The following is a 23,097-nucleotide window of genomic DNA, read 5'->3' on the forward strand; positions in this document are numbered from 1 at the left end:
ATTCCGTGACTAGATTGTTTGCTGATATTGAACAACGGATGGGGATCCCCTGTTGTGCAAAATGCCACAGCAGGGGATGCTGTGGTGATCCAAACCATTGATATTTGAAATGAAAAATACTATTACATCCATCATCCAAATTTTGACACGGTTTGACCCGGCACGGGTTTTAAGAAATGTAATAGAAAGTGTGTTGAAAAAGTTGGTGGGATGTGGGTCCTACTTTTAAAGTTTAATTTTATAATAAAATATGAGTAGGAATGAGTTAGTGAAATATGGGGTCCACTACCAAAAATGGTAAAAAAATGAAGTGTGTCAAACTTTCAGGGACGGACCGAAATGGTAAACTGTGTCAAAATTTGGGGGATTAAGATAGTAATAAAGTATGTGAAACTAATTTGTGGTGCAGATCACCACAACATCCCCTGCTGTGGCATTTTGCACAGCAGGGGATCCCAGCCTATTGAACAACTGATACTAAAATCGGGGCGAAGGGGGCTGATACTGCACCAAAGATGTGTAATTGCACAATTTTATAATAGTGAAGTCATTTTTGCCATTTTGATACGTTGCATAGCAGTGAAGTTATTTTTCTTTTATAGTAAAAAGTCAACACATTTCTTTTTACTTACTTTATTCTCTCTTCATCTCTCTATCTTTTTCATTTACTACTTTATTCTTTTTTTACTTAACACATTTAACACAAAAATCACGTGCCGAAAAAAACGTCTCTATTACTGTGGAACGGAGGGAGTATATTTTAAAATCGTTAGACTTTAGTATTACTCCCTCCGTCCATGATTTAAAGAACCCTTTTGTCATTTTAGTTTGTCCACGATTTAAAGAACCATTTACTTTATTCCAATTTTAGTATGTGGACCCCACATCCTACCAACTTTTACACTCACAATCGAATATAAAACTAATACTCCCTCCGTCCCACAAAGATTGTCCCATTTTTCTATTTCCGTCTGTCCCTCAAAGTTTGTCCCATTTCACTTTTACCATTTTTGGTAGTGGACCTCATATTCCACTAACTCATTGCTACTCACATTTTATTATACAACTAATACTTTAAAAGTAGGACCCACATCCCACCAACCTTTTCAACTCACTTTTCATTACATTTCTTAAAACCCATGCCGAGTCAAAGTGTGACTTTCTTTGTGGGACGGAGGGAGTACTTTAAATGAGTCCCACATTCCACTCACTTTCTCCCTTTACTTTTTTTCACAAAGTCAAAACAATTTCTTAAAACTCTTGTCGAGTCGAAATGGCTTTTTTAATGGTGGACGGAAGGAGTATTATTTTTTACTTTTTTAAAGAATGAACTTTAAATACGTGTCAATACATATTCCAAATATAACCATTGTATTCAGGTTATGGACTACTCCCTCCGTTCCATGTTAATAGAATCATTTTTCTATTTAGGAAAATTGCAAGTTAATTGAGTCGTTTCTATTTTTGGCAAAAAGTAATTCTACTTTTTACTTTATTCTCTCTCCATTTCTCTTACTTTTTTCACCAACCATTTAACACATTAAATCAATCATTTAACACATTATTCTTAAACTCCGTGCCAAAAAGAAATACTTCTATTAACATAGAACAGAAGGAGTATATGTTTTCAAAATAAGATGGTTCTACTTGTATTTGTCAAAGATTTCAATTTAGGCCATCAAATTTCAGAAGGGCGGATAGTAGTACGGATATAGAATACAATTGATCTTTACTTTTTCAGTTTATCTTTGTTTTACCTTATCTCTTCAATATGGGACCACTAGTCCTACACTCTTCAAAACGACAGATTTAGAAATATAAGTCTCAATTTGCTGACTTTTTGAGATTTGAGATTAAATTCACTAATTTTTTTTCTTCTCTTTTTCTTATTATTTTTTTTTCCAACATTTATCATCTGACCAAACTACCCCCCTCAAATTAAAATCCAAATTCTGAAAAATCAATAGACATCAAGGCGAAGGAGAGGAGTGGATCAGTGGGGGATTCACGTCATGTCCATCGATGAGAGCAAGGACGAAGGCATCCTGAAAGTGTTCCGGAAGAGATGAAGGCGTGTCAAGAGTGCTGTCCATGGTGGAATGTCCAGAGGCGCGTCAGCAATACCGTCTGTCTTCTTAGCAAATATCGTCCGACTAAGGTATGGAGTAGTTTGTTAGGGTGTCTCCAATGGCGGACGTCCCGGTAGGACGTCGGCGACGTCCTACCCGACGTCCGCCGTAGTGAAGGGGAAGGGCGCCCACGCCCGTCCCATGTACCCATCCCATGTCCTCGCCCCTCAGCCCGACGTCCTACCTGACGGGCGCCACTGTAGCGTGGGTAGGACGTCCCACTCGGAAGTCCCACCGATTTTTTTTTTTAAAAAAAAACTCTATAAATACGGCTCGTGTCGAAATTTTAATTCCATAAATTTTAATTCCGTAAATTTTAATTTTAATTGTGAATTTATTAATTTTATTGCGGGAAGTCCTAGTGGGAAGTCCTAGTGCAGTGAGAAGGGCTAGTGATGTGGCAGTGGAATGGGAAGGGCTAGTGCTGACGTGGCAGACAGTTTTTGTGGAAAGGGCTAGTGGAGGTCCTAGTGGGAGGGGCGCCATCGGAGACACCCTTAGTTTCCACCATCTAAAGTACCTATTACTACACTTTCCACCATCTAAAGTACCTATTACTACACTTAACAACCCATATCTGTCCCAATCTTAACACACTCTCATGTATTCGCAGGCTAATAAACTGCAAAATGGTAATGCCATCACCCAACTTGGAAGATAAAGACACTACACTCAACGGCTCACATAATATGATTGCTTATAGATAGCAACTACAGTCACTATTGACTTTGATCTTCTATGTAAAGTGTAAACGCTTGTGCTGTAGGAACAATTACTCTGTATTTTAAGTTACAAATTTCTATTGATTTTTCAGAATTTGATTTCAAATTTAAAATTGATAGTTTGGTATAGAAATTTTTCAGAATTTGATTTCAAATTTGAAATGAATAGTTTGGTCAATTGATAAATGTTAGGAAGGGAATAATAAGAAAAAAGAAGATAAAAATCTAAAAAAATAAAAAACTTTTATTCTGAAAAATTTGCATGTCTCAATTTCAAATATATCAATGAATTTAATCCCAAATTTTAAAAAATCAAGAAATTGATACCCATATTCCAAAATCTCTCCTTTAAAATATCATGCTATATTTAATGAAAAATAACTCAGTGCATTTATGACTTTTAAAGTCCACTTTACAATAATTAAAGTTATAGTCTGAATTAATCTTTAATTTTTTTATAACCCCAGTTAAAATTTCAATCGGTCCACGCAAATAAAACATCTTTGCTTCTGTCCCAAAATGATTAATATAATAAATTTTTTTATGTTAATAATAGTTTGAACTTAATTGCCAAAATCAGCTTTTCCACTGGCACGTCAAAATTATAAGGTTAAAATATTGACTCATAATTTAGTACACTCTCCGTCCCATTCAAGATATCAATTTTACCTTTTCTTTTTCTTTTTTCCAATCAAGAGACCACTTTCCAATTTTACCTTTCATTATTTTTATCCCAAAAATTAACACTTTCATCTATAAATACCTCCATTTCAACACAAAAAATCACACTACACCAAACAACTCTCTCAACCACAATTTTTAGGATTTTAATTATGTAATTTTTAATTTTTAGGATTTTAATTATGTAATTTTAATTTTTTAGTAATTTGTAATAGTATTTTGGGTATTTTTAATGCATTTTAATATAGTGGAAATATTTTTAGTAATTGAAGTATTTAAATTGAATAATAGAATAGTGGGACCCTTGAGCATGCTCTTGCGGAAAAGCATGGATGTGGGTGTTGTGCTCTTGCGAAAGAGCAAAGAATTAAAAATGAATAAAGGTGGGTGCGGGCCCATATCTGTGCTCTTGGCAAGAGCATGGATGTGGATGCTCTTAACAACACTTCTTAAAATCGCGTACTACTAAAAAATGTGGTCATCTTGAGTGGGACGGAGGGATTACTTAAAAACATTAATAAATATAGGCTATATATATCATTGTTATATATTCAGGCTAAAAAAAATCACCGTGGAATTTAAATTGTATGTACTCCCCACGTCTCCTAAAAATAGAAGCTTCTTTATTTTGGTTCGTTCCCTAAAATTAGAAACTTTCTATTTTAGAAAATTTCTTTATTTTTATTGACGTATGGCCTATTTTCCACTAATTTTTATCACTTTCGTAATTAAAATCCGTGTCATTTTGACCCAGCTTTATTTTACCCAAATAATACCCGCAAGTGTACGGGGTTATCGTAGCAAACAGCAAGCAAGAGTATATCGTATCCCACATAGACAATTAAGTGTAAACCTAAGTACCACGAACAAATTTCAACTACTATCCAGACGATTAAGAGTTTTGGGTTTTTTTCTAACAACTACGAAAAACATATAAATTCAGAGATTAAAATAAACACTTAAACAAGAGAATAAAGAAGCAAGTTGTAAAAATGATAGAGAAATATGCAGAATTCAAGGATCCGATGCACAACTCATAGCCTAACCCAATTGAAACCGATTTACCATTTAAAGTCTCCAGAATTGTTAAAATCATCACAAATATAGATTAAACCCCCTCCCGAGGTGAGAAATCCGTAGATTAGGTGTAATAATTGAAGTTCCCTTCTAATTCTTAGACCTAACTCCTAATAGTTCGATTAGATTAAAGATCTCACTCAAAACCTCAACTCTCCCGAGTTTTATTGAATTAAGGTGTGAATAATTCTTCTTTCAAGGTTAAATATTTCATCTCCCGATTATTCTAAGAAACCCTACACTCCCAATTGGTGATCAAGCAATTGTTAGGAAAAAGCACAAGAATAATTCAAACAATTGCAAGAGCAAGATAAAAACAAAGTCAATTGGATTAAAACTATAAATCAATGCATCTTCACCAAGAATTCTATATAAAAGATGTTTAGCTACTCATGTTCATGGTAGAAAACAAATAGAAACAAGGAAAAACAGTGGAAATCATGATGCGAATCGCAATTGGCGGAGGAATTGAAGCTTGAATCTTCAATCTTCTTCCAATAGTTCTTCACAAAAAGAGAGCGTGTGTTTTGTCGCTTGTCGAGAATGAATAGAATTGACCTAATTCTTCCTTCTTATTTTCTCTTCAAAATATTGCGTTTCAGCTCTAAAAAACGCCAAAATGACGGACCCGGCCGGGTGGAATTAATCCACTGGAAATTCACCCGGCCGGGTGGGACTTCTTTGGTACTCTCTGGAATCTCGCAGGCATAATTACGCCACCCGGCCGGGTGGAATTATAGCGTAATAATTCACCCGGCCGCGTGAGATTTTATGGACAGCGCAGTGTTCGTATAACAACCATAACTTCTTCTACCGAACTCCGATTGAGGCGTGCGAGATACCCACGCGAAGCTCTTTCGAAGACGAAGAGATTGGTATGCATTAGGGGCTGATTGGATTTCAACATCTCCAGTTAATATTGTCTCAAACCAAGGCTGCTGCACATCCACATATTTTGTACCTTTTTCTACACATTCTTAACAAAATGGTCAACATACCAACATAATAGAGAAGTAGATATAAACACGCCTAATAATAGACGAAATATGCTCAAATTCATACAAAACCACCCTCTAAAACCATATAAAATCCAAGTATGTCACATTTCAAAAGTTTTCATTTTATAGGATATATAATAGTGGAACGAAGTGAGTATTTATTACTCCCTCCATCTCCTAAAAATTGAAATTCTTTTCCTATTTGGCCGTCATCTAAAAATAAAAACATCTATATTTTAGGAAATTTTTTGTGTATTAAGGTAAGACCCATTTTCTATTAACACACTTCTCTCTCTCTCTCTCTCTTACTTTTCTAGTTTTACATTAAATTTCGTACCATTTCAAAAACATTATTTTCAGGGAACGCCGCAGTAGTAAATACCTTCATTCTTAGAGCATCTGCAGCGGCGGGCGTCTTGGCGGACGTCGGACCAGCGTGCCAAATGTCTACGCGGGACGTCCCCCATTAGGCGTGCGACTGGCGGACGCGGACGTCGCTTGCGGTCATCGGAGTTCCGCTGCTTTCCGAGGACGTCTGTAGGGACGTCCGCCATTGCGGTGCCACGACGGACGTCCCGGTTTTTAATTTTAAAAAAAAACTCTCTATATATGGCTCGTTGAACTTCATTTCATTCGCACTACATGTTTTTACGAGTTTCTCTCTCTCTCTATCTCTATGTTTCTTTTAGTATATCCAAAATGGCTAGTGGTAGTGGTAGTGGTGCGGGTGGTAGTGGTGGGGGTGCTGATGACGTACGCCAGCGAATTAAAGATCAGGTGCGGGCCGCTACGTCCAGGGAGATAAATCATGATACAAGCGGCCTTGCAGCAGCAGCAGCCGGCGGTACCTCGACCCATCCATTGTCGAGCTATAGTACCCCAGCACCACATTACTGCACACTGTCGGTTGAATGAGGACTACTTCGCTCCGGAGCCGCGATTTGGGGAGAACATGTTTCGGAGACGTTTTACGATGCGTCGTCCGCTATTTCTGTGTATCTTGGGCGCTTTAGAGCGTCGATACGAGTATTTCAGGATAAGGGAGGATGCGGTTGGTAAACCCGGCCATACGCCCATACAGAAGTACACTGCCGCAATCAGGCAGCTGACATACGGATGTGCGACCGACATGTTCGATGAGTACTTCCACATCGGCAAGACGACTGTCCGTGAATGTCTGCAGTATTTTTGTGAGGGCGTTAGGGAGATATTCTGGGAAAGGTATCATCGGAAGCCTACCCCCGAAGATTGCCAGTCTCTGATGGATATGCACGGGAGTCAGCACGGGTTTCTGGGGATGTTGGGCAGCATAGATTGTATGCATTGGGAGTGGAAGATCTGCCATGCCGCCTGGAAAGGGGTGTACACTACCGGTTTCAATGGCAAGAATCCCACGATGATCCTTGAAGTGGTGGCTGACTACCGGCTGTGGATTTGGCATGCCTATTTTGGAGTAGCATGGTCGAACAACGACATCAACGTCCTCTAGTCGTCGCCCCTTTTCAACGACCAATGCATGGGCGTTGGTTCGGCCGTCAGTTTCGTCGCCAATGGCAACCAGCACAATATGGGCTATTATTTGGCGGATGGGATATACCCTATGTGGCCCGTCTTTGTGAAGACGATTTAATGCGCAACAGACGAAAATAAGATCTATTTTGCGGGTCGTCAGGAGGCAGCGCGCAAGGATGTGTAGCGGGCATTTGGTGTGCTCCAGGCTCGATGGGCGGCAGTAAAGGGTCCATCACGGCTGTTGTATATTGACAGCATCGATGATGTCATGTACGCATGTATTATCGTTCACAACATGATTGTCGAAGATAAATGTCTAGTACTGACTGATTGGCCAATGATGTTGATGTTGCCGGTCCATGCCATGTCGTGGCCACCATCAATGTACGTATGGGGATACCCCATGAAGAAGTCGATCGAGTTCGTGTATTTGCCGACATGCGTCAACGACAATCCCATATTTGATTCCAGAACGATATAATTGAAGAGCTATGGACGCGGAGGGGTCGTCGTTGATATTAATAATGTAATTTGTTTAGTATTGTTAATGTACTTTTTTATTTTTTTTATTTAATGAAATTATCATTGCACTTTCTTCGTCCGTATTTGTGTTGAAATTTTAATTCCGTAAATTGTTAAATTTGGTGAATTTGTGAATTTTTATTATTGTGGATGTCCTTGGGGATGTTCGTCATCATGCAGTGGGATGTCCTTTTGACGTTGCAGTGCAGTGGGAGGTCCTTATGATGTGGCAGAAGGTGTTTTTGGGAAGTCCGTCGGGATATCCGTCGGAACATCCGCACCACCGTAGATGCTCTTAGTAGTATTTTCTTGGGTAAACTGCCTCTAAAATCGTCAACTTTTACAATAGTTTGGAATTTCCCGTGAACTTTAAAAGTTGCGTGAAAAATCATGAATTTTACCGGGTTGTGCAAATTTTCCGAGTCGAGTATTCCGGCTAAGCAATGTGATGATGTGTCCATTAATGCTGACTTGGAAGATGATTTGGATGCTGAGTGTGTTTATTCTCGTTCTTCTTCCACTTCATTTACCCTAATCCTAATTATAAAAAAATAAAAATAAAAGTAAAAGTGAAAAGAAGTAGATCTTCTCCTTCCTCACTCCAGCGCCGCCGCCACCGCCTGCCGCCGCTCCTTGCACCCCCTGCTCCCCCACTTCTTCTCTTTCTTTCCCTCCTTTTTTCCTCTTTCCCTCTCCTCTATCTCTCCCACTCTCGACCTCTTCGCCGCCGCTGTGGGAGCGGCGACGGTCCGTCGCCCTCCGTCCCTTCCTCTCGCTGGCTTCACCCCCATCATCAACATCCATCACCGACCGCTCCTCCCTCTCCTCCAGAAACCACCGTTGACCACGCCTCCCCTACCTCTCACTCCAAATATTTAAAGGCAAGATCCCCAAGTCAAAATAGGATGTGAAATCGTGGCTATTCGGATGATGATGTTCTCCCAACGGCGCCGGAGGAGTTTTAGGTGATGTTCTACCTAGCGCCACGGCCTGCCGCCGCCCCGACGCACCACCAGCTGCTATACTCAGCGAATTTTTATTTTTTTTTCATCAAACACAAAACGGCGTCGTGTCATGCTTTCGGCTGCCTAGTCACGCTTCCGGCTGCCACATAGGGTAAGTTTATGCCAGAAAACTTCAAGGTCGGGTCATTCGGAAAATTTGCACACCCCGATAAAATTCATGATTTTTCACGTAACTTTTAAAGTTCACGGGAAATTCCAAACTATTGTCAAAGTTGACAATTTTAGAGCAGTTTACCCTATTTTCTTCATTCTGGTCAATTAGTCGTGTACTCGAAAAAACAATTTTTTTTTTGAAAAACTATTTAATTTCATTAAAATAAACACAATGTAAAAGTAGTGGACTTTCATCAATGGAACCTCATCGAGTTAACCCAGCCATTTCCATATAATTATTCTAATTCTGATTCAGTTTGTCTACCTCCATGTGCCAAAATGAGAAGAAGAAAATTGGGGAATTCGAAGCTGAAGAACCGAGTGAAACTCGTATGCGCGATCGTGACCGTTTCATTCATAATCACACAGATCTTCACTGCATTCCAGCTCATAAGCACGCCTCGATCGACAACTCCTTCCACCAAAACAACCGATCTCTCCAAGCGCGCGAGCATCGGCGAGTTTGGGGAAACAGTGATTAAGTTGTTACCTGAAGATCTGGCGTTCACGCTGTTCCTGCCGTCGGAGGAAGCGATCCGGCGCGATCTTAGGCTGAAGCGGAACGATAGCGACTCCTATGCGGTGCTGACGCGGGTGCTCGGGTTTTCGTCGGTGCCGAGGTGGATTTGGTCCGGCGATTTGGAGCGTGGGAAGGAGAAAAGCTACGATTCGATATCTGGATTGAGTTTGTGTGTGAGCAAGGATTTGAATGGAAACGTGGTGGTGAATGGAGTAGTTTCGGAGGAGGTAGATTTGAGAATTGGGGAAATTGTAGTGCATGTGATGGATGGAGTAGTGATGGATGCTGAGTTTCAGCAATCGGTGCGACCCGATGATGATGATGATGATGATTAGTTTTACTTTTATTTTACTTCTGTTTGGTTAGATATTTATTTTAAGGAATTCCGAATTCTTTTTCTTAATTTTTCAAAGTATTCCTATTGTTAAAGTTTTTGTTTTGAACAGAGTTGATTAAACTTTCTAATTTTACAATAGTCAAACCGCAACAACTATACATTATTTTATTAATAACTTATACATTAAACTCTTCATTAATATCTGTTCGCGAATAAGAGTCTCATTTTCTCATTTTGGTCCGTTTGCGAATAGGAATCCTAATTCATTATTACTATAAATGATAAAGAGACTCACATTCCACCAATTCATTCCCCTCACATATTATTTAATATATACAAGTGGAACTCATATTCCACTAACTTTCTTCCACCCATTTTTCTTAACATATCTTAAAATCCATGTCGGAATGAAATGAGACTCTTATTCATGGACGGAAGGAGTACTAAGCTTTTATTATACATAAAAATTTGTGCTAAACTAATACTTTCTTCATCCTAAAGAATATGCATTTTGAATTTGGTATGGGTTTTAATGCAAAATTGGTAAAATAAGAGAGAAGTAGAGAAAAAAATTAATTAAAGTACTGTTAGTGATGAATAAATCACACCTCATTAGAAAGAAAAGACTTTTCAAAATTTGAAAGTGCATATTCTTGTGTGACGGACTAAAAAAGAAAGAGTGCAACGGAGAAATTAGTTCTATTACTTTAAGATGGTGTTCGGTTTACAAGATAAAATAATACAAACATACAATCTAGGATTGAGTTAGGAGATTATTTTAGTCACAGAGGATTAGCTATAACTAATTATCCCATAATTATCCATCTAGGATTGAGTTATAAGGTTGAATCTTATGAACCAAACACACTACAAATTTAATCCTTGATATAATCTTGCAAATCGAACGCCCCCATATTAAATTTATACCAAACTAAATGTTTATACTTTTCAGATATGGATTTCAGAGATGGAAGGAGTATATGTAAGATGGTCCGAACTGCATATTGTGGCCTTTAAAAAGCAGGATTAAATAAAATACTAGCAAGAGAGTTAGAAAACACAACATTCCATCTGTTTCATTGGTCCAACTTAAAATTATAGGTTCGCTAAACGAAATAAATAATCACTATCTTAATACGTATAGAGGGGAAGAGAAAGAGACACTATACCAATACTGTTACAAATCTGAATGACTCGAGATTTCAAAATTCACGGCCAAAAATCTAATACGAAGACTGATGACTTGCTCGAACTTGAAAGAAAGCTTTCTCATTCCAGTTTTGCCAAAATGCTTCTGAGATCTCCAAGTAGATTATCCAAGATTTGGAATATCATGCGAAAGGCAAACTCCCCAGGAAGATCATATCTTCAGCTAGCCGCGGCAGTAGGCACAGCAACTGGCTTTGAGTCTTCTGCCTTTTCATGTTCTTTGTTAAGCATCTGCAATCAATTTTTCCAAAATCTCACAATAAGAGAACAAAGGATTCCCAAACCACAAGCCTATCTGTGCCTATTTCAGGAACATTGCATAACAAGCTTTCGCGTGGTGGAGTAACCTTGGAATTTTCTAAACTACTACTATAGTTTAATGAATTTGCCTAACACATAATAGTCCTACTTACTGGACTACTGTAACTCGTAAAGGAGTAGACGAGTTACTAAAAACACATGTTTATTAGCATAAAAAGAAGCGTGTGGCGCTAAATAAATTCAGAAAGTTTACTTCTACCATCTCAAGATAGGTCTTACTCCAAATTGTTTATTCAGGATAAGAAGAATTATTCCCACATACAATAATACTTCAACTTTGCATGTTACTGCATCATGGATAAAAGCACAACAATCAAAGCCACAAGTGTTATTTATTAGGAAAAGTTTAGAAGATCAAACAAATCTGATTGTTTCTCATTGTTAACCAGGTCAAAAACTCTTACTATAATAAAACAAGACATTAGAAAAACACCTTACCTTGTTATTAATCAAATTGTGGAGAGCAATCACACTTCTGATAAGAGATGACAGATATATGACCAACATCATGTCATTTGTTTTCACTATAAACAAAACAAAGATCCGATATTACATTAGAAAAAAACTTGAAAATGTCATGAACAAACTTGTCAATTAAAACATGAAATCAATAAACAAACACTGGCGCTCATCTGTTCTACCTGCAAAAGATTTCACGAGTTCAGACACATTTAGGTTGGGGAGAAGGTTGAATACATCCTGCAAATATTTTTCAAGATAAGGCAACAAATTGTTTAGCAAGAGAGAAGAGAAATATAAATCTCATATATTAAACACAGAGAGAATGCAATACTCGTACCTGGAGATGGTAGAGGATTTCGTGATTCAGAGGGAGCTTTTCTTCGATAACCAGATCGAGATAACTTCGAATTTCTTTCAGCCGAGCATCCAAACCCTTCAGAGCAGCAAGTTTTCCAGTCACCTGAACATGATAGAGATAGACATGCTTATTCAAGAAAACAGCAAAATATAATCAGGATACTAAAAGGATACAAGGGAATAAAAGAACCTCTGTTGCAAGAGTGCTGATAGTTGTGTCTTTCACATCTCTTAACAAGTGTTCCACTCCTAACGAACGACAATAGAAAGCATTAGCAGTTTTAGGTGAATCGAACCACCTCCTAAATATCTAATTTCAAGGGCAGAGTAAGGGTGGAAGGCAGTTGGAAAAAGCATGCTTGACAATGGAACAGCAAAAGCAAGAAACAGAATAAAAGGCAAGTTTCTGTTGAGGTGCATACCAATTTCTTCAACTTCATGGGCAGCAATTTCTGAAGGAACATGCACAAAGACCTTTTGGCTTTTCTGAGTGGCATTCTGCAAAAATATCCAAACAATTAGATCAACCTACTCAAATAATCAGAATAATGCTAAATTGTGTCTTTGTAGTTTTCATTTTTCAATTCCTGTCATGGTATGTCTGGATGCATCAATAGACACATAGCACCATTTTCATCATACCTCTTTAACTTCCTCAACAGCATAATATGCTTTTGTAGGTATTCCAAGCTCTTTTGGCTGAACGTCAATGATCACCAGTACAGGAGTAGAAACATAGCTGCAAGAAGAAATGATCAAAGTAATCAAGTGTAAAGAAATGTTAAACATTGATGGCCAACAAGAAAAGCACCAGCTAAGATGGAGAGTCCCATAAACTAAAACTTCAGTAACTGCTAGAAAATGATGTAAAGTTGGAAAAAAACACTTAATCTCAACCAAGCTGAAAGCATACATGAGCTAGATGGGGATTCCCTTTTCACTTTTATCTAAACAAAGTAACAAACACACCCTCCACTTTTTTCAAAAAAAAGAAAAAAGAAATGTGATATCTTTTGTGGGACAAACTAAAAAGAAAGTGTGACATCTACTTTGGGACTGATAGAGATCAAGCTAATGATCTACATTATCTCTTGAGATCATTTTCATTATTGTGGAGATTGATGAAAAGATTACTTTAAATGTTGAGGATTTGTTTCCTTGTTTATTTATATGCTAATTAACTTTCCTAGCTTAGAATGCGTAGGAGTCCTATAAATAGCTCCTCTTTAGAAGAGCTAGACATCTTGGAAAATAAAGTGTATTAGGACGGTATCAACCGTAGGCCTCTTCGGAGGATTGTTCTTCTTTTATATTGAATTTCAGTTCTTGTTTTACTTCCGCCATTCACTCCATATCAGGGACAGAGGGAGAAAAAGAAAAGGAAAAATGATTCATGAAAATGCACAAGGAAAACAGAAAAATGTAACAGTTCAAAAGACTAGAAAATTTTAAATAAAAAACACTTAGGAACTAACTAAGAATTTGCGGCATGTGTTGTGAAATTTTCTAAAGTCAACAGTCACATTCTTAACAAAATCTTCCAGGAACCAAATTACAGCTAAGGAATGAAGAATATGATAAAAGATAAAAACAAAGACAAATTTCATATCCTCTCAGTAAGAAACAAAATTTTCATAAGAAACGATAGTACTGTTTCTGAAGACTAGTGGTACCAAGTCAGTAAAATAAAGTGCATGATCCAACATCAGTTGACAGACAACTTACCAATCATACAATCCTTTCAATACTAATACCATACATACACCTCAGATTTCACAAGAAATTAATATATTCTTAACTGCAAGCAGAGCTATTAAAACACAAACAAGAATCATCAATTTCCAAGCATCCCACTAATGAAGATAAATAAATAATAGAACAACATCATTGTGAATTGGGACAGAAATCATACTCGCTGAAAAGTCCATGAATATTTAGGTCATTCTCCTTCAGTTTTGGGCCAGTGCTATACCAACCAACAACGTGCTCCTTGGCTGACAGAAGCAATAGAAACATAAGCTTGGAGTTGAACAGGCAAAATGTGTTAATCAGAGGTTCTGAATGTAGAGTCTTGGAATATCACATACCATTTATTCTTCTAAACATGGAAAACATTGAATCATGGTAATTATGATCGAGGAACCAGATGCTGGGGTCTCTGTCATCTTCTTCAAAAGGGACTGTTTATACCATACATATATATCAGTTGGATGCTGTTAGCAGTATTTATACAGAAAAGGGAACATAATAAGCAGTTTGGCAATTGATAAGTAGCACACGGTGAGTGAAAGGACAGCCAATGCAACTACAATTTTGTATCTCTCTGATAATCCTATTTCCATTCCATTTCGACACACTAAATGACAACACAATGTCTACGCCCTTTTTACTTTCACACCTTCCCGTAGTCAAAAATAGAGTATTTCGAATAATGATTTCCAGTCATCAAGCAATTATCAACTGAATTGTATTTCCAGTCCAAATCTGATGTTATTTCAAGTTCCATTCAAAATCCTTACCCTCGCAACTGATCTAATGCCCTACTAATTTAATTTACAGGATACCTAACCCAAGAGCCCCAATTAAATCCAACACAAAACCCTAAAAAAATCTACGTCCAAACACGCCATAAAACTAATTTCTTAACCTACAAGCAAGTCCTCACATACAAAATTAAAAATTGAAATGAAGTCAGAAATATAAAACGCATGATAAAAAGGGTAAACTGACCGGCGTAGCTGTTGGTGACGTCAACCGTGCCCTTGAACGAACTCCCAAGTAGAACGCCGACGACGCGCTTCCTGGTGTCACGCGCCACCCGATTGTAGTGATCGACGATGCTGAGCAGCACCAGAGGGTGCACTACCACCTTGTCGATCGGCCGCGAGGAAATCTGCTGCGATTTTATGACGTCCATTTCAGATTTCTTGAGCTGGGGTTTTGGTTTGGGACGAAAGAGGAATTCGGTCTTCCTTTGTATTTGTATTCAATTACAAAAAGTGAGCCAATTTATTTACTCCTATTTTTAAATGGGTTAAGTTAAGTCGAATTGATTTTCAGTGGGTTGGGCTCAAATCGTTAGGCTTCTCGCAATAACTTACTTCCATTTTAGGAGTATAACCCAAAAACAATTTATAACAATTTATGAAACTTATACAATTACTTATTTAATTCGTTCATAGTTAAAAGTCCTATTGTTTTTATTTTAAATTTTCTTAAACAATTAATCATCTCTTATTTTAGATAAATTTATTTCTTGAATAAGATAAGTCTCATTCGTTACTAATAGTACTTCAATCACTTTTCTATTTACCGATATTTTACATTAAATTTCTTTATAAGAGGTCAATGTAATTTATATCCATTTAAGCATTGGTTATATTGTGAATTAATGACATACTTTGCTTTGTTGATTATAATGGACTAGCTCTTGGGAATAGGGTGATTAGCCACACTCAATTTTCAACCATTAAATATAATAATATTTTAATGTAGGGGTGGGCAGGTGAATTATTATCAATGACCATTTGGCATTTGACAGCCAAACAAAACATGTTACAGATAATTCCAAAAACCAACTTACACACTTCTTTTTTGTGTTATTTGATATTTTCAAAAGCCTCTCTTTAACATGAGCATTTATCCCATCACAATCTTGGCAATCTCCAACACAGATGATTTAATACATACAGCAAACCAAACAAAACAGAAAAGTGTGGAAAATTACAACATGGACTTGTTTTTTCTGTCTCTCCTAATTTTGTTTCTTCAAACAAATTTAATGCAACAAGTTGAATGATCAAAAGGCACTGCTTTCATGCTATGGGACAAAGAAGATCACTTGCTCTTGAATGGGATGGCTCTGATCACCACCACATGATATAGAGCCGCAAGGGCCGCTCCGATGAATGGTCCGACCCAAAAAATCCACTGCAAATTTATCATAAGAAAATGAGCCATCAAAAAATCTAAGAAAGTTTTGTGTAAAAGTGAAATACTAGAACAATTAATAGGAATTGGACGAAATAGCAAAATTGGACAATTAATGGAACAGGAAGCAGTAATAGCTTACATGATCATCCCAAGCTGCATCTTTGTTGTAGATGATGGCTGCTCCAAGACTTCTGGCAGGGTTAATACCAGTTCCTGTAATAGGAATGGTTGCCAAGTGAACCAAGAAAACTGCAAATCCAATTGGCAATGGAGCCAATATCTGCAAAAAAACATCATCATAAAAAAACATAAATTAACTAAATACAGTACTTGATAAATATAGTAGTACTCCTAATTAATTAAAATTTGTACATACGGGAACATGGGAGTCTCTGGCGCTCCGTTTGGCATCAGTGGCAGAGAAGACGGTGTAGACAAGCACAAAAGTCCCAACTATTTCAGCTCCGAGGCCTTCGCCCTTGGTGTAGCCATGGTTGACTACATTGGCACCGCCGCCCTTGGTCATGTAGAGCGTCTTATGAAAACCCTTGACCACACCAGCACCGCAAATGGCCCCCAGGCATTGCATCGCCATGTAGAACACTGCCCGTGTCAGCGACAATTTCCTTGCTAGGAATAGTCCGAAAGTTACCGCAGGGTTGATGTGTCCACCTGCAATATCATTTCCACCTCAATATCCATAACCTTTTTGTTCTCGCGGATAAATGTTTTTTAGTTCGTACGCCTATAACTATCTCATTTACTTTTTACTATTTTCAGTACATGAACTTATATTTCAACAAGCTTTTCAAAGTCACGTTTTATTGAAAAATTACTGTATTATATAAAAGTAAGTTCTAACTAATTTTTGTTTTCAAAATCCAATCTGAGTAAGACAATTAATCGTGGACATTTAAAGTTGAATTTTATCAAAATGACCTGAAATAAAGTTGAATTTTATCAAAATGACCTGAAATTCCGGCGGTGCAGTAAACGAGAGCGAAGATCATGCCACCGAAAGCCCATGCGATGCCCTGAATCCCGACGGAAGCACACTTGGAAGGGGAGTTCTGAACACCCATGACGGTGAGGATACTGATGTACAAGAAGAGGAAAGTGGCGATGAATTCGGCGATCCCGGCTCTGTAAAAGGACCAGGAAGTGATCTCACCAGGCTCGAACAAGGGGGCCGGCGGCGGCTCCTTGTAGTCCTTGTCCTGAGTCTGCGCCGCCGTGCCAATCGGCTGCCTCTCCGGGAACTTGTTGGCGCCAACTCTCACATCCTCTTCCTTGTTCTCCATTATTATATCTCTTTGGTCGTGACGATTTGTGGATGAATTTGTGAGTTGTGAATTTGTGATGGTATGTTTTTATAGTAGTGAAGGAGAGGAGTGGGACTTGTATTTTTATTTTTATTTTTAGTTTTTGTCATTATAAAACAAACCGACCATTAATCATACAAGAGTTTTTTTTGTTTGGGTATATGCATTTTATTACTAGCTTCGTCTTACCATAGAAGTCATATTTAGCGTGAGTACAAATTTTAAGAAATGTAAAAAATTAGTGGATTGAAAAAGTTATTGAAATATGAGATCCACTTTTTAATATAAATTTTATAATAAAATATGAGTAAAATGAGTTAGTAGAATACATGATCTGATTATTTATAAAACAAATCGACCATCAATCATACAAGAGATTTTTTTTTTGTTTGGGTATATGCATTTTATTACTAGCTCTGTCTTACCATAGGAGTCATATTTACCGTGAGTACAAATTTTAAGAAATGTAAAAAAATAGTGGATTGAAAAAGTTAGTGAAATATAAGATCCACTTTTTTATATTAATTTTATAATAAAATATGAATAAAGTGAGTTAGTGGAATATATGATTTGACTATGGAAGTATAATTTATCGTGAATTGAAATGAAAAAATATGATTGTTATTACTAGACGGAGGAGTAATTTTTTATCGAGTAAGTGAAAGCGACGTGGGTAACCCAGGTGGCACAAGGAGGTCCATCAAAGTGTTAAAACGTTTATTTTGTGGTGATGGATAAGAGCGGAATTGAATAATAAGTTTATTTTGTGGTGATGGATAAGAGCGGAATTGAATAATAATGGTGATGAGAGAGAGCGCCGCCCAGCTTATACATGAACTCTCCTATAAATGTTTTGGCATAAAAATACTTTTTAATGCTATTAAAAAATTAATTAGTGCGTTTAATTATACCTCTTTAGTAAAATATTTTTATTGTTAGTCTTGCAACTAAAATTAGAAGACATAAATAGAAGCATCTAGTATAATAATTTGCCTTCAATGTAGGAACACTTTTTTTTTACATTCTATGGTTATTTTAAAAAATTTAAATATCAATTGGTTATCAAATTTTATATCCCTAAAAGATAAGTTGTTTTGTAATGCTAGTCATCTTCTATTTTCTCAACGCGTGGCCCGTGGGGACTAGACAATTCCGCAAATTCCACAGTATGGTCACAATTTGGTATAAGCAGTGATGCCCTTGATGAAAAATTAGAATATACTAGTACACTAAATAGTTTAATTATTCATGAAATACCTAAAAAAGATTAACATCTCCCAGAGCTGGGGAAAATGAAATCCAATACTACTACTATACATAAAATTGTTGTGCCACTATATACACTTATAACATAGGTAGTCATTAGGAGTGATCTTCAAATTTATTTCATTATTATTTTTCTTTATATTCTGCATGCTACATAGGCAGTCTTTGTGTATATTGAATACTGGTATTGCGAATATGCTTTGGCTTTAAAGACTTCGTTTCACGTCAATCACTACCTGATAATGCAATTTATTAGTATATAATTAGGTCAGTATTATTTAAACTATAGTTATATTAATAGTATGATTCTAATATATCCATTCTTCGTTGCCCCACATGCTAAATTATCATTTCCTTCGTTGATGAGCTGCTAATAATTACATGTATAATGTATAGCTGCCAGCTCGCATCCCTCAATGGATAACCAATGATTGACTTCTTATTCTGCTAATTAACTTTATATGAAGTGATAATTAAATTTATTTATTAGTGTTTTGTTCCTTTTTATATGTGACCATGAGAGGATAATATAGATCAATTAGTGGGAGTATTATGTAAGCCGTCATAATTAAATAGTGGGAAAGATAACCTGGAAAATTAGTTTGATGAATGCCCCTAGCTAATTTCTCAAGTACAGTACAAAATTGGTTGTTGAATGTCATTTTCTATATTACTTCATCTTGGAAAATGTTTGCCAACGAAATTTGGTCTAATATATACTGAGTTTGTTTTGTTTACTTCCGACGTTAATAGGGATGATTCATCAACTCCATTTATTTACTAGAGTGATCTACATATTTACACCCTATACTTATAGTGATGCACGTATGTGGTTCCCATATTTTAATATTGGTTCTTATACTTAGAGCATCCCCATCAATGTTCTTGTTAAAAAGTATAAATGTGTGCTCGGACACATTTTTATTCAATTTTTACTCTCTGCTCTTTTTTCGCAAGAGCTCAACACCCATATCCATGCTCTTCTGCAAAAGCATGCTCAAGGGTTCCACCATTCTATTATTTAATTTAAATAAAAATATTTTAATAATATTAAAATGCATAAATACCCGAACTACTATTACAAATTATAAAAAAAATAAAAATTACATAATTAAAATCCTAAAAATTAAAAATTACATACTTAAAATCCTAACAATTAAAAATTACATAATCAAAATCCTACAAATTAAAAATTACATAATTAAATCCTATAAAATACATCCGTGGAAATTTAAAGAAGACTAGTCCGATGGCGGTATCCCCAATTATTGTCGAAGACCTCGTATCATTGCATGATGTGCATCAAATTGCTCGGGAGTCATCCGAGACGTATCGGCGCCAATGGCTTGATACAAAATGGCCCAGAATGAGTTGGTGGGGGTGGAGGCGGCACAAAGGGAGCGGGAGCCGGCGGTGCAGCTAGGGTCGCGGCGCGACGGCGGCTGGTCGTTGCATGTTTCCTTCCTTGTGGCCGGCGTTGGGAACTGCTCGAGCTGGCGTCGGGGGCTACCCAAGTGAGCTCCGGCGAGCTGGCTTGCCACCTCGTCCTCGCCAGCTTCGGATAGGGATATCGTCCTCGACCGTTTGCTGGAGGAGGATCGGATGATGACGCACCTCTTGTCAGTGTTGAGATGCTTGAATGATTTGTAATGCATTGAATGGTAGGTCGACATGGCGGCCGTGATGATGTTGACCTCGCTCGTGTCGCTCCCTGCCTACTGCTGTTCCTGGAGGTACTACCCCTGGAACTATTGGATTTCTTCGTTGGCTCTTTCGATGACATTGCGCACCATACTCTCATTGCGCTCCATCATTCCAACCGGTTTATCGGCATTGTACCGGCGAACGACGCGGTACCAATACCTATCCCCGGTTTGGTCTGTGCCTACCTCCTTATCTTCGGAGATGAGGAGGTAAGCCTTAAATATGTTCTCCATCTCGGCCGGAGTGTACGAGGTGCGGACGTTGGGGTTACCAGTACTGCCATGAGTACGGACACGGACATCATGAGCGCTGCCCCTGCCGAAACTGCCCTTCGGAAGTTGGGACAACAATGGCATTGAGCCTTACTCGGGTGCCCACCCGTATTGCCCCTCGGGGGCATCTTGGTGATGGGGTTGGCAGCGGAAGCGCTCACATAAATCAATTACATAATAATTCTGATCTATTTAGCAGATTATTTAGAAAAATTCTATTCGCGTAATTATCACATGTATCGTGCTTATAACTCAAATAAAACATGTTTTAAATTAATTGAAACCTAAAACATGCTTTTCTACGGTTTAGCCATTATACCTTGAACATTCTCCAAAGGATCGAAGATGGCTAGCGCCTTCTCCACGTGAAGATCTTTAGTACAAAACCACGGATCTTCTGTCTGGTTCCCGGACAATAAACCGATATCAGGGTGGGATGGTCTCACCAGTGTACTAGGACTTAAATAAAGAAGACGGGAAATCCTTTCCCTCGGAGGAGAGAAAATCGCCCCTTGTCTATGTAGAGAGGGGGGCGAAATTTTTGAAGAAAAAATAAGTGTATTTTCTGTCTCCTTTATTCTCCTATTTATAATAAGTCACATATTGGGCCCAGACAGGGATCTATGGAAGGCTTTGGATATGGGCTCCTCCAATTAGCTTTTTACTAATTAAATTAAACCCAATTTAATATAAGCTTATAATTAGAATATTACGAGCAGCCACTACAGAAGTAATATTGCACTCCCCATCCAAATCCGAAATTATAAGTAGTTCGGGTTTCCATTACTTGATATTTATTTCCTGCGCTTAAGATAGAAACATCCATTAATTAATTATTGTCTGCTATGGACTTAATTAATTAATATCTTATTTATTCCAAGAGAGGACTCAGCAAGAGAATCTTATTTATAATTCATAGAGTAATTAAACTCCAACTAGCTAGGTTCCGAATAATAAAACCTTATTTCAAGCTTCTCTTGAGGATGTTATCAAACGAGACTCACCTCGCGCACGATTCAACATAATAGCAATCCTAGCACTGCTAGATATTAATCACCACTACCCAATATACCAGGCTTATTGGGTTGAGAAAAATACGCACCATTTGGTAAGTCAAAGTAGTGCATAATCAATACCGTATGCTCAATGCTAACGTACATTGATTAAGAAATGATAATTTACAAGACCTCGTCTTTCACTAGACAGCATAAAGACTGTCTCGCTGTTAGATCCTTTCAGTGCTATACCACACCAACGTCATCTTATTTCAGTAAGGCTTAGAAATAATCGGACTGCCATTGCAACCTTTCACGATAGGTAGTCTAAGCCTATCTAGGTTGTGAAATTCTTCTTTTTCTTTGTTTAGAACTGACCATGTTACCTTAAAGTGAACGACGCCCACAACCGGTCTACTAAAACAAAGACTTAGACTTTGTTAAGTTACTTATACATTTAAACATGTAATAAACATCCATTAAATGTCAAACATAACAACATTATGACAAAAATAATCTGTTTATTCCTTTGGAAAATAAAATAAGAGTTTTAACAGTATTCAATCACTCGAAAGGTGATTTCTAGTATACAAACTCTAACAATCTCCCACTTATACTCAAAACAGCTTTCGAGTATTTAAAAAAATGTGCACTACGTCTAATTTTCCCACTTATACTGAAAGCGAGTTGAGGTCTCGAGCGAGTCGAACTCCCATTCCTTCTACATGGCGCTCGAACGGTTTGACCGCCAATGCCTTTGTAAAGGGATCTGTCATGTTGTTCTCTGACCCAATCTTGACCACTTGTATGTCTCCTCTCTGCACTATATCTCTAATGATATGATACTTCCTCTCTATGTGTTAGCTCGCTTTGTGAGCTCTTGGTTCCTTCAAATTTGCCACAGCACCAGAATAGTCACAATAAATGGTGAGGCTCTTGGGCAGATTCGTAACCACACCTAAGTCCATAAGAAAGTTCTTGAGCCATACAGCCTCCTTTGCAGCCTCTGAAGCGGCCACGTATTCGGCTTCCATGGTAGAGTCTGCAATGCATTTCTGCTTTACACTCTTCCAAATTACGGCTCCACCTCCTAAGGTAAACACATAACCAGAAGTAGATTTCCTCGAGTCCTGATCAGCTTGAAAGTCTGAATCAGTATATCCCAAAGGACAGCTCGTCTGCTTTGTAAACTAGAACATAGTCCTTAGTCCGTTTAAGGTACTTGAGTATGTTCTTTACTGCAGTCCAATGTCCTTGGCCCGGATTCTTGCTAACAGCAAAGCAAATATCAGGCCTTGTACAAAGCATAGCATACATGAGACTACCAACTGCCGAAGCGTATGGTATCCTTCTCATCTCTGCTATCTCAGATGCTGTCTTAGGACACATCTCTTGAGATAAAAGGATGCCATGTCTAAATGGTAAGAAACCTTTCTTGGCATCTTGCATGCTAAAGCGACTAAGTACAGTGTCGATGTAGGGCTCTTGAGATAAGCACAACATCCTTTTCTCACGGTCCCGTAGGACCTTGATACCTAGAATGTGTCCCGTGTCTCCCATATCCTTCATCTCGAACTGGT

General features: G+C 37.7%; 3 protein-coding genes and 1 pseudogene across 3 annotated transcripts; 2 read left to right on the forward strand and 2 right to left on the reverse strand.

Annotated features, from left to right (window-relative positions):
* Positions 1-6,249: 6,249 nt before the first annotated feature.
* Positions 6,250-7,930, forward strand: LOC125221171 (uncharacterized; annotated as a pseudogene).
* A 1,065-nt stretch (positions 7,931-8,995) lies between these two features.
* Positions 8,996-9,768, forward strand: LOC125223704 (Fasciclin-like arabinogalactan family protein). Its single transcript, XM_048126966.2, has one exon. The coding sequence runs from the start codon at positions 9,099-9,101 to the stop codon at positions 9,672-9,674; it is 576 nt and encodes a 191-aa protein (XP_047982923.2). The 5' UTR covers positions 8,996-9,098; the 3' UTR covers positions 9,675-9,768.
* A 958-nt stretch (positions 9,769-10,726) lies between these two features.
* On the reverse strand, positions 10,727-15,014 carry LOC125224338 (26S proteasome non-ATPase regulatory subunit 7 homolog A-like). The gene is made up of 10 exons (XM_048127719.2): positions 14,756-15,014; positions 14,113-14,205; positions 13,938-14,019; positions 12,668-12,764; positions 12,448-12,523; positions 12,216-12,274; positions 12,006-12,128; positions 11,848-11,905; positions 11,645-11,730; positions 10,727-11,116 (listed from the first exon to the last, which is right to left on the reverse strand). Exons 1-10 carry the CDS (start codon positions 14,940-14,942, stop codon positions 11,045-11,047), a joined length of 933 nt encoding a protein of 310 aa, XP_047983676.1. The 5' UTR covers positions 14,943-15,014; the 3' UTR covers positions 10,727-11,044.
* A 573-nt stretch (positions 15,015-15,587) lies between these two features.
* Positions 15,588-17,306, reverse strand: LOC125220112 (putative aquaporin PIP1-4). Its single transcript, XM_048122248.2, has 4 exons — positions 16,929-17,306; positions 16,335-16,630; positions 16,098-16,238; positions 15,588-15,955 (listed from the first exon to the last, which is right to left on the reverse strand). The coding sequence occupies exons 1-4, from the start codon at positions 17,257-17,259 to the stop codon at positions 15,863-15,865; spliced, it is 861 nt and encodes a 286-aa protein (XP_047978205.2). The 5' UTR covers positions 17,260-17,306; the 3' UTR covers positions 15,588-15,862.
* Positions 17,307-23,097: the final 5,791 nt, after the last annotated feature.

The sequence above is a fragment of the Salvia hispanica genome, chromosome 1 (genome assembly GCF_029641045.1).
Source record: "Salvia hispanica isolate PSC_SH4W2 chromosome 1, Shi_PSC_v1, whole genome shotgun sequence".
NCBI classification, from domain to species: domain Eukaryota; kingdom Viridiplantae; phylum Streptophyta; class Magnoliopsida; order Lamiales; family Lamiaceae; genus Salvia; species Salvia hispanica.

What these genes read in the sequence shown, in the direction of transcription:
- LOC125224338 (XM_048127719.2), bottom strand. Translation starts at nt 14,942, where the DNA reads ATGGACGTCATAAAATCGCAGCAGATTTCCTCGCGGCCGATCGACAAG. An exon ending in CGTCACCAACAGCTACGCCG is followed by an intron (nt 14,206 to 14,755) that starts GTCAGTTTACCC and finishes TGGTATAAACAG; the next exon opens with TCCCTTTTGAAGAAGATGAC. An exon ending in AAATCCTCTACCATCTCCAG is followed by an intron (nt 11,906 to 12,005) that starts GTACGAGTATTG and finishes AAATATTTGCAG; the next exon opens with GATGTATTCAACCTTCTCCC.
- LOC125223704 (XM_048126966.2), top strand. Translation starts at nt 9,099, where the DNA reads ATGAGAAGAAGAAAATTGGGGAATTCGAAGCTGAAGAACCGAGTGAAA.
- LOC125220112 (XM_048122248.2), bottom strand. Translation starts at nt 17,259, where the DNA reads ATGGAGAACAAGGAAGAGGATGTGAGAGTTGGCGCCAACAAGTTCCCG. An exon ending in CTGCACCGCCGGAATTTCAG is followed by an intron (nt 16,631 to 16,928) that starts GTCATTTTGATA and finishes ATGATATTGCAG; the next exon opens with GTGGACACATCAACCCTGCG. An exon ending in ATGCAGCTTGGGATGATCAT is followed by an intron (nt 15,956 to 16,097) that starts GTAAGCTATTAC and finishes ATAAATTTGCAG; the next exon opens with TGGATTTTTTGGGTCGGACC.